The 11957-nt window shown below is 44.9% G+C and overlaps 1 protein-coding gene and 1 long non-coding RNA gene across 2 annotated transcripts; both read right to left on the bottom strand.

Annotated features, from left to right (window-relative positions):
* Nucleotides 1–313: 313 nt before the first annotated feature.
* LOC138945447 (uncharacterized) lies at nt 314–4369 on the bottom strand. The gene has a single exon (XM_070316871.1). It carries the CDS (start codon nt 3574–3576, stop codon nt 946–948), a length of 2631 nt encoding a protein of 876 aa, XP_070172972.1. The 5' UTR covers nt 3577–4369; the 3' UTR covers nt 314–945.
* Nucleotides 4370–5214: 845 nt separating this feature from the next.
* LOC138945446 (uncharacterized) lies at nt 5215–11754 on the bottom strand. Its single transcript, XR_011449001.1, has 3 exons — nt 11675–11754; nt 5580–7179; nt 5215–5225 (listed from the first exon to the last, which is right to left on the bottom strand). It is a non-coding gene; the product is annotated as an uncharacterized lncRNA (long non-coding RNA).
* Between the last annotated feature and the right edge of the window lie 203 nt (nt 11755–11957).

Genomic DNA, 11957 nt, shown 5'->3' with positions numbered 1-11957 from the left:
TGTAGGCGTTTACCCTGAATACAGGAGATACACCCGGGTGGAAAGCCATAGTATTGCCGTCCCAATGTGTGGCGGTCTTTTCTTTTATTGTGTTATACTTTCCTCCCCCCTCTCTCTCTCTCTCTCTCTCTCTCTCTCTCTCTCTCTCTCTCTCTCTCTCTCTCTCTCTCTCTCTCTCTCTCTCTCTCTCTCTCTCTCTCTCTCTCTCTCTCTCTCTCTCTCTCTCTAACACACACACACACACACACACACACACACACACACACACACACACACACACACACACACACACACACACACACACACAGTCATATTTGTTTGTGAATGTTCTCATTTGAAGTAACAGCATAAAGGCTTCAGTGAACCGACACTGAGATTCATGGTGATTTACGGGATTGTTCACACTGGAAGGAACCTGAACTTTAATGTGTCTTTGTCTGTCGGCATGCCGCAAACACCCACACGCTCAAGTTAGTTAACTCCTGCCACGCACAGACCATGTACACATTGATACTGCGAAGAATCCCTTATTCCCTTCCAAACGAAGGGCAAAATTCACTCCAATTAACGTCTGATGTCTCTGCACTACTATGGTTGCTGGCCAAGTCAGCGATGTCTCTTTCCTTCCGTGTTCCATATGCGTCCCGGGTCACTGACCACAAATGATTAACTATCTCAGTCTCAGTGAAGCTGATGCATCATTACGTATTTTATGAACAGAATCGCAAGTAGCCCCAGGTTATAGCCTACGCTTATGAAGGAATCGCGTTGATATGAATATGTCATGGATCATCACTGAGTCAAGGCTTGTGACTGTTTGTCAGCCCTGGAGAGCAACTTAGTCACACACACTTACACATTAGCATACACTTCCCTCCCCCGTCGATCCTTCTTCTTTATTGTCTTTTCCCAATTTGCACACCTACCCTAAAGTTGACTCTAAATCTAAAAATCCATATCCAGAAAATTCGGGTACTTGCTATATCCAAACAGCTCAAAGTCTAGCGAATAGATCTTCACCAGTTTCAGAATGTCATCCGTGGGAACTTTCTCGAACGCATCTTTCAAAGCCTGGTACGTCTGCTGGCGAAGTTTGAGTGTGTTCTGCTGAGATCTCTTCCTCGCGTCAAGAAGCAGACGCATCATATCCGCAGCGCTGATTTTCACAGTTTCTTCCTGTGTCAGAGGAAAGCTCAGCTCATCGCTGATGATTCCGCGGAGCTGCATTTTCCGCCACAGTCGCTTGCACATCTCGTGCTTGGTCACGCACGGCTTCAGATCCTTGTGGAACTCGAACGCGCTGTAGGTAGAGTCCATGATGGCGTCAGTCGTGACGTCATCCATCAACGTCTCTGTGGAGTAGTTGGCGATTGAGACTTTGAGAACCGACGTCAGATACTCAAAGTCAGACCTCAAGGTCTCCATGTGGGCTATCACGGAGAACTTGACCTCACAAGGCGAGCACCTCGCGTTCACAGGCACCACGTGCTCATCAGAACTGTGCAGCTCCGCGATGACGTATTTCACGAACTCCGGGAAAGTGACGTCATTCCCGCAAGCCAGAGAATGGTTGGATGGAGACTGGCGGTACGCGGAGACAATGGGGACGCCCCAATCTGGCCAGTAGACTGAGTTGGGCACGAGCAGCTTGTCAACATAGGCAGAGAAGAGGCGGGAGAAGGGCTCCCTGGCCACGATGAACTTGACGCTGTCGTCCGCAAAGTGTTCCTGACCTTTACGGAACAGGGTCCGCAGCGTGTCGTACTTGAAGGCCAGGGCCGCCTCGATTGGGATCTTGAAAGGCGAGGTGATCTCCTTGCTCTCCTTGCTGCGGTTGTTGTGGACCAGGGAGTACATGAACCTCCTGAAGAACGTGGAGGCGGACTTCTCCACAGGGCAGTAGAGAAAGTTGTGCTTCCTGTCCACGATGCTGTGCGAGTCGTACACGCTCTTCTTCGACTTGTGGTTGACGTGCTCCTCGCACTTTGAACGCAGCAACCGCTTGCGTTCCTTCTGCACGCCTTTCCACACCGTGACGTTGAATTTCTCTCTCGCCGCTGTTTTTGCGATCTCCGCCTCTCTTGCTGCTGCGGATAAGTCCATGGCCTCCGAGCGTTTCGTTTCTGATCGAACTAGCCCGACCCAATCTGGGGCTTTGGGGTTCACTTTTGTATGAGATGCGTTGTGGAGTCTGTTCAGCGATGCGTCAAGTCGTTTCTCAGTGTCGAAACCATCAGAAGTCAGTTTGGTTTCAGACGCTGCTGTAGCCAAGGAGTCCACCTCAGGCAGATCAAAGCCATCGTCGTCCTCCAGACGTTTCCAGTGGTCCCCGTTGGACGCGTGTTGTAAGTAAGGCATTTGCTGAGCCTTGTAGCGGAAGTCCTGAGTCCCTGTGTCTTCGTTTTGGGGTCTTTCCTTTGGTCCGTCCGGGTCGAACAGTGGATACATTGACTGCGCATTGGCTAGTAGGTCTAGAAAGGCCAACTTGTGTGGATTGCTCTGCTTGTTCATGGTTTGGGCGTTAATTTCTTTTCTGGCTTTACCAGGATGGGGAGACTTGGTGACTGTGTCCATGATTTGAACGCTCGACTCCATGTCAGTTGCTTTTTTGGATTTACCAACATGGGGAGGCTTAGTTGCTGTATCCTTGCGCCTCTTTTCAAATTCAGCCCCCGAAACCTCCGAAGACGCATTGCCTCCAACAGATAGCTTTGGCAGGGGCCGCGCCTGCTTGCTTTTCTTAGCTGCATTTGGAGGACTTAACTGAACCCCGCTAGATTCTGTCTGTCTTGGGGGACTCAAGGGCTGTGCAGAGACATCGTGGGACACGTTCTGGCTATTGGGAAGTCCGGGCCCGTCGTGAGCACTCGAGTTAGATGCTGCAGGCGGTTCGTTAGGCATTTTATCGTCACCTGCGTTGGCAGGTTTGTGCGGCTGTGGTTTTGATTTCGTATCATTCTCCTGCAGGTCAGCTATGATTCTGAGAATCTGCGGAGGGATTGTAGCGTTGAAGCCATCGCCAGAAAGCGAGGGGGGCAGATCCAGGTCCTGACCGTGAAAACTCTCGTCCCAGTCAAACAGCTGGAAGTCTCTCTCCGTGTCAAAGGGCGCTTCTCTGATGCGGACCTTGTCGCTGTGGAAGATGATGGGAAGACTAATTGGCTGTGGATGTTGGACTGCGCTCTCTGAAACGTGACGACCATTTCGCACTGTAGTACTGTCTTTGTCGCGGCTGTCGTCGATGTTATTGTCGTCGTCGTTGACGTTGTCAGTGGGGGCGTAGACGACAAACACGCTGTCTTCGCCGGATGATGGAGAGTGTGATCGTTTGATCAGGGGCTCACTGGGCTGGAACAGATACGAGAGTGCAAAGCATGATAGTAATAGACAAATTCCGGAAATAACTCTGTCGGGTTTGTATAAGTTGTGAAAGAGTGAATGCACTTGCTTTTTACTCGGACAAACATTGTAGCGGCCAATCACTAGCGAGGGGTGTGTCGGAAACACGGGGACAGGAGCACGTGTGAAGTTATTTGTCAGAGGAAAAGCAAGGGTATTCACTCTTTCACTACCCATACCAACCCGCCAGAGGGTGGTTTTTTTTTCTCCGAAAATCGTCTATTGGGCAAAGTCGATTTTGCGAAGTCTACTTCACGAAGCTCGCTGCATGAAGCTTTGGCACTAGGGGCGGGGATGTAGCTCAGTCGGTAGCGCGCTGGATTTGTATCCAGTTGGCCGCTGTCAGCGTGATCGAGTTCGTCCCCACGTTCGGCGAGAGATTTATTTCTCAGAGTCAACTTTGTGTGCAGACTCTCCTCGGTGTCCGAACACCCCCGTGTGTACACGCAAGCACAAGACCAAGTGCGCACGAAAAAGATCCTGTAATCCATGTCAGAGTTCGGTGGGTTATAGAAACACGAAAATACCCAGCATGCTACCTCCGAAAACGGCGTATGGCTGCCTAAATGGCGCGGGGTAAAAAAACTGTCATACACGTAAACCGGCTCCCACTCGTGCAAAAAACACGAGTGTACGTGGGAGTTTCAGCCCACGAACGCAGAAGAAGAAGAAGCTTTGGCACTGAATTTTCTGTAAAAAAAAAAAAGACTTCGCGAAGGAAACTTGGGGTTCAAGGAAGGCCTCTGGGACACGTTTTATTCTGCACGAATGCAACACGAAATGTTCCTGTTAATGTCAAGGTTGGCACTAAAGAAACACACATCCTGAATAAATAATAACAAGACAAAGTAGTCTTAAAGAACTATAAACGAAAAGCTTAAGCATTCTGAGGATATCTTGTCATTGTAACAAATGCTTCAAATAAATTTAAGTAAGACATTACAATGATGTCAATTGTATTTTTGTTGTATTGTTTGGGTCACGTAATATAAGCTTTTGTTTGCGTTTGTGCCCTAGTTGTTCACTATTAGTTGTTTAATATGTTATGTAAGCTTATTTCGAATAACAATTTTGTTTAAACCAGCAGTAGAATGTGTGGAGTTTTTGTTTGACAAAGAAGACATATATATCCCGTCACGGTGTCGGGAATTTTAAGACATAAGATAAGACATAAGATCATGAATTGTCCATACAATTAATACAATGGATGGGAAAATGTGGTTCATCTGCTCTTAAAACAACCAAACAACATACATATGACAACAACCTTAAAAAAAAGAAAAAGAAAAAAAAAGAACAATAAAACATACGAAGTAAGAACACCCAACGTACTCCAGACACACACACACAGACACACACACACACACACACACACACACACACACACACACACACACACACACACACACACAGCACACGCACACACAACAGACACACACACGTACTCACACACCCACACACACACTCACACACACACACACACTCGCACGCACACTCTCGCGCACATGAGTTGCTGGTAAGAGTTAGTAACCAATGCGTTGCACTTCTATCACAATCCTAAAACGTATAGATAAAAAAAAAACCTGTTGGCCATAAATAAAAACAGTACACGCGGCATCACAGAGGGTTTCAAATTATTGTGATTACATACACACAACACACACACACACACACACACACACATACACACACACACACACACACATACACACACACACACACACACACACACACCCACCCACACACACACACTATTGTCGCTTTACAGTTTTCTTTGGTCAGAAACGATAGACAGAATCACGTGGTACTCACCCTTACCGAGCTATCTGCAAAGACAAAAAAAGACAGAAATAAACGTCGTATTACAGTTGCTTGTCCATCATATGTATTTAGAAAATATAATCAGTGCCATTGTCATTGTTACATTACACGAACAGATACAAATACGCCCCTTTTTGTCAATGGATCAAAAGAAAGATCGATAATGTTACCACAAAAAACAGTGCGAATAGGCTGAACGTAAATAGTAACGCATGCACTTACACATACACCCCCCCCCACACACACACACACACACTCTCTCTCTCTCAAACACACACACACATACATACAGCACCCCCCTAACACACACGCACACATACATACCCACTTTCAACCAAGCATTTGACCAGAACACTCACTGTTATAGATGACTATAAGCATGGTTATGGTGGCAGCTAGCAGCCACATATTCCGAGTCCTTCGGCCTATGCACAGTTGCGTCACCCGCCGACAATACGTCATCCACACAGGAAAATGCATCGTGCGCGTCAGCCGTTGCTCCTCTCAACGCTGTGCATCAAACAGTATCAGATACAAATCCTTGTGCGTCAAGCTTCACTTTACGTGTTAGTCACATTACGTTATCCGCATAGAGAAATTCATCTTTCACGTCAGCCGTTGCTCCAATCAACGTTGTGCATAAAAGAAAGTATAAGATTCAAGCCTTGTGCATCAAGTTTCACGTCACTTATTATTCACAGTATGTTATTCACACAAGAAAATGCATCGTTCACGTCAGCCGTTGCTTTGTTCAACGTTTTTCATCAAACGTCTCAAATTCACGCCTTGTGCGTCAAATGTATGTTGCGGGTATTATTCACAGTATGTCATCCACACAGGGTAATGTATCGTTGCTCCCGTTAAAGTTGTACATCAAATATTCTCAATTTTGAAGCCTTGTGCATCAAGCTTAATTTTATATAATATTCATCCACACAGAAAAATGCATCGTACGCATAGTATTTCCTACGTTGCGTATTATTCACAGTATGTCATCCACACAGGAAAATGCACTTCAGCCGTTGCTCCGTTCAACTTGGTGCATAAAATTCAAGCCTTGTGCATCAAGGATGTGTATCATTTACAGTCTTGTTCATCCTGCCCTGCTGTAGATACTCTCAACGACGTTGTATGCAAGCTCCTTAGGCATGGTTTTCATATAATTTACCCAGAATCAGGCTCCATATGGAGTGTAGTTTTCACAGCCTTGTGTATCAAAGGGTATAAAGTCTCCATGTGGTGCATGTGTTGCGATGTGCATCGAAATCCATGTAAGGAGCTTTTTACAGCGAGGTGAACGCATGCAGCGTAAACTTCACAGCATTGTGCATCAAATTATGTGTGGAGTTTTCATGTAGTGCATTTGTCGTAGCGTTGTGCATCGAACTCTATGTAAGGAACATTTTACAGCGAGGTGAACGCATGCAGCGTAATCTTCACAGCGTTGTGCATCCAATTATGTATGTATAGAGTCTCCATTTAGTGCATTTGTCGCAGCATTGTGCATCAAACTCTATGTAAGGAGCTTGTCACCGCGTAGCGAACCAATGTGGTGTAATATTCACAATGTTGTGCATCAAATTATGTATGGAGTTTTCATGAAGTGCATTTGTCGTAGCGTTGTGCATCGAACTCCATGTAAGGACCTTGTCACAGGTGATGCACCCTTTGTAGCGTATTCTTCACAGCGTTGTGTATCAAACTGTGTATAGAGATTCGGTCAGTGTATTGCATTTGTCGTAGCGTTGTACATCGAACTTCATGCAAGGAGCTTGTCACCGCGTACATCGAACTCATGTCACCGCGCGGTGAACCCATGCAGTGTATTCTCCACAGCGTCACAAAGTTGATCGTCAACCTTGATGTAGTGTCCATGACATTTGTCCTGTCCACTGCATTGTTCATCGATCTGGTCAGCGTGTGGCATTGATAGCTTGTAGATTGAAGGTCGAGAGTAACCTTTGTGTAGAAGAAGAAGAGCACACATGTATATACTGATACGAACACCCAAATATACACGCACGCTCACGCACGCACGCACACACATTCACACACACTTCACGAATACATGCACGCACGCACGCACGCACGCACGCACACACACACCTGTTTGCGCAGACACACACACACACACACACATACACACACACACACACACACACACACACACACCGTACACACACACACACACGTTTGCGCAGACACAAACACACACACACACACACACACACACACACACAGACACACACACACACACACTCACACACACACACACACATTTCCGCAAAAAAATATATGTTCGTTTAAGATTACTCAAATACAATGACATTATAAAAAACTTTATTGAAAAAAAGATGAGGAATTGGTGAAAATTATTTTTGGGAGACAATACAGACAAGAGAATCAAGATCGAATAGTCAGTTATGCATTACCAGTACAGCCAGAGAACTACACAAAATTATATGCATTGCCTCGACACAAACAAATACGTCCACTGTACTTGGCAGGCACATGAAATGAGTTTTTTTTATTTTTTATAAAAAGGCACACTAATTCCCTTGTAAACAGTTGGGCTCACCGACTCAAATCTGGACAGGCTTTTACATGGGTTAAAAGCATTCCTCCACTTGATCACATACCAAAATTTAACACCCCGTCTGCTTGCGGTGATGAGTTGGACTTTTTGTGTGAATTAAGTTCTGATTAAATTCACAAAAGTGATTCATCAAAAAAGTCCCCACTGTGCGCAGAGAACACTCAAGCTGTTCATTTTCGGTGTGTGACCGACGGGCGCAGTGGCGGGGTGGTAAGACGTCGGCCTCTTAATCGGAAGGTTGAGGGTTCGAATCCCTGCCGCGGCCGCCTGGTGGGATAGGTGTGGAGGTTTTTCCGATCTCCCAGGTCAACTTATGTGCAGACCTGCTTAGTGGCTTATCCCCCTTCGTGTGTGCAGGCAAGCACAAGAGCAAGTGCGCACGGAAAAGATCCTGTAATCCATGTCAGAGTTCGGTGGGTTATAGAAACACGAAAATACCCAGCATGCTTCCTCCGAAAGCGGCGTATGGCTGCCTAAATGGCTGGGGTAAAAACGGTCATACACGTAAAATTCCACTCGTGTAAAAACACGAGTGCACGTGGGAGTTTCAGCCCACGAACGCAGAAGAAGAAGGTGACCAAGTGGAAGGATGCTTTATTCCCGGTGAAAGCTCGGACGGATCTGCCGTGATTAACAAGAGGGGAGGTACCTTTAAATGTAAACGAAGCACATTTGCCTTTAATGTCCTGTACAACCTTCATGAATAAGCGCGTGTGAAGTGGCAAACACCACTGAAGAATGTCGCTGTTCAGGTGATCTGCATACAAACAATCTGTGCATTTAAAACGGTGACGGCAGTGGTGATAAAGAATTGATCTTTACTTCTTATCAAATCTAATTCCGCCTTTTCAGGACACCAAGCGGGTTCAAGTTTCAGTTGATCACAATGATCATCTTATTCATTCGCTCGTGGCTTAACGAGCGAAGTAATCAACCTACCAATCGAACAACCAACCTACCAACATAATTATTAAAAAACCCACCACATAACAAACAAACGAACGAACGAACGAACGAACAAACAAACAGAAACCATACAAACACACACAAACTCAAACACTCACACATACAATCTCGTTCACACACACACACACACACACACACACACACACACACACACACACACTCACACACACACACACACACACACACACACACACACACACACACACACACACACACACACACACACACACGCCCTGCCAATTAAAAAGGACTGGTTAGTTGCCGTAAGAAGTCACTTGGCTCAAAGAAGTGAAATCCAATGTCCAATCAACACATGGTTACTTCTTGCGCTTAATTAATTGATCAATTTTTGCGCAACATCCACTAAGTTATATTATTTTACGTGCTGAATTCAACCCGGCACTGGCCACCCACCATTCACACCTGTTCCCATGGTGAGATAACGGTCTTCGACATTGATTGATTGATTGGTTGATTGACTCACTGAACCAGCTGCCTTCTGACTCATACCTTCCCATCAGCAGGTTTTGCGCAGCAGAGAGGTCGTTGCTCAATTAAAGTGCGACGCTTATTCCTCGTGTCAGATTTATACAATTCAGCTAACAGGGATCGTGTTAACTGAAAATGTCCGGTACTTTGCCGGGAAATATGTTAAAATAGCGGAAATAATATCGGCTATCGGTCATTCCTAACAATTGATATTTTGAAATCCAAAAACAGATACACTGCTAACGTTCCAAAATTCAGAATAAAAAACCGAGAATTGTAGATTATTTGAACGTTTGATAATAACACAACACCACACCAACACCACCCCACCACACCACACCACACCACCCCACCCCACCCCACCACCCCCACCACACCACACCACCACACCACACCACCACCCCACACCACCCACCCCACCCCACCCCACCACCCCACACCACACCACCACACCACAACACCACCCCACACCACACCACACCACACCACCCCACCACCACACCACACCACAAACACAAACACAACCACAACACATAAAGAATACTACATGGCTTGCTGTGTCGTACCAGATTTACACGAGTTGTTTGTTTAAATATTGAACTGCGAGCGAAAGCGAGCTGTTCACTATTTGAAAAAGCAACGAGTGTAAATCTGGTACGATACAGCAAGCCATGTAGTATTCTGTTTATCTTACATACTGTACTTAGGGGAGAGTTACTGATATCGTACCACTTAAGGACAAACAGCTCTATAACGCAACCATTTTATACTAGGCACTTCAAATTGTCCATAAACACTCATCTCCTGTGCCTTCAACGTTCCGTATATTGTTTGCAATGAAAAAAATGCAATCTTGGTTTCAGTACGGATTTAAAAAAATCATCCAAATGGTACGAATTACAAGACCAGTTCTGTAATGCGTACCTGTCAGTCACTTATAACGTACTAGGGGTACGATATTAGTGACCTTGTGGTACAATATCAATAACTCTTGAAGCAGCGTGGAAGCCCATTCCGTTTGCAATGTCTGCCAGACATTTTTTCATGTCCTCTGATGTCCAGTTCGAGGGGGAAAGCATTTTTCTGAAACAACTTCAGGCTTCAGACTTCTTAATAAGTACTCCTAAATGGATCATTTGGCAATTAATAGGAGGTGGTGTCATCCTGCATATCGTACCAGAAGTCATTGTTATCGTACCACCGGTACTATATCAAGACTCTGGCTGGTACGATATGCGTGACTTCGGTAGGCTGGACAATAAGTAGATCTAGCCTTCCACATGTAAAGCAAAGGCCAATGTTTTGATCCAAATGCAGCCTAAACTCAACAAGGTATTAATGTATAGTCAAGTTAATTTGCTCAGTGGTGTAGTCTTTGCATAGTCACACAAATTTGTCACCACGAAAATAACATCAAAATGCGAAAAAAGAGAATTTTTCTTTCTTGCTGGTGGTTTTCTCGCCAGCTGCCATGTTGGCACCGGAAGAAAGCTTCTTTCCTTCGGGGTTCTCCCCACACTTCAGCAGGGGCTTCAGGCATTTGTCATTTCGCGGGAATGGGGGTGGTACGATATGGATAACAGGTACGCAATCAGTAGGCTAACTCTCCCCTACGTGTATTTTACTGAAAATGTCCTGCAGTCGAGGCAGCTAAATTGAAGACGCTTGTTTTGGAACCTCGATCTCTTCTAAAGCCTCGTGCAATCTATTACGTCAAAGCAAAGAAACGTCACTCTGAAAGTGTGGCGTGACGTGTTAGTTCTAAAGATTCATCGAGGGTAATTAGCGAGCGCAATTTTTGTTTCTATAATGACGCTTGTCTCGGTGACTTTGGCATCATAAGCAGTGGAAAAACAGGTCCTTGCCAGACTTGCTTGACATGACCTCATTTACATGATATACACACGTGTGATTTGAACGATTATTATCTCACGGGTGTCTCTCTCACGTATGTAGGATAAAATACAATACAATACAATACAATACAATACAATGAGGTAGGCAGGTTGACATGAAATATAGCGCGCAGGGAGTCTGATGATTCTGAGTAATTTATCACAGCATACGTACAATGACTTTGGAGGTCATGAGCTTTCTATGTGCTCAGCAGATAAATAATGTTACTACTGTGATAATGTGATGTTTAAAAAAAAGTTATTACTCGGGAGCTACTGCAATATTACACACAGTAAGTCTATAAATGCACAATACAAGCCCGTGCGTGGACGTTATAGCACATTTCTGGGGTATTTTCTCTGTACACAATAAAGGGTATGAAATATTTCGTTAAAGTTCAAATCAAAGTCTTACTATTATACTGTAAGAATATTTTCTTCCTCTTAATGGAAATAAGTTCGTCCACTCAACAAATTCAGTGCGTATAAAGAAAATCTCTGCACTCACCTTAAAATCTCATCACAAAAAAATCATTTTAACGTATTTTCAGAGCACACAGGAGCCCCATCTCTGCAGTGTATTTTCCCACATTTAAACTCATATTACGACTATTCGTTTGAAGCCATCAAAACCGTCAGACGGAATTTGAAGAGCTATTACAAAATATGTCGAATTTTCGATGGATTTCTTCTGACGTCATATGTACACAGCTTGTTCAGATGTATCATATATAAATACACTATTATTGCGTTTGTAGGGGTCACATGACGAAACTGAAACCAACCATTGG

Source organism: Littorina saxatilis, linkage group LG13 (genome assembly GCF_037325665.1).
Source record: "Littorina saxatilis isolate snail1 linkage group LG13, US_GU_Lsax_2.0, whole genome shotgun sequence".
Taxonomy (NCBI): Eukaryota; Metazoa; Mollusca; class Gastropoda; order Littorinimorpha; family Littorinidae; genus Littorina; species Littorina saxatilis.
The sequence above is the reverse complement of the archived record's forward strand: the minus strand, read 5'-3'. Positions and strand labels throughout refer to the sequence as shown.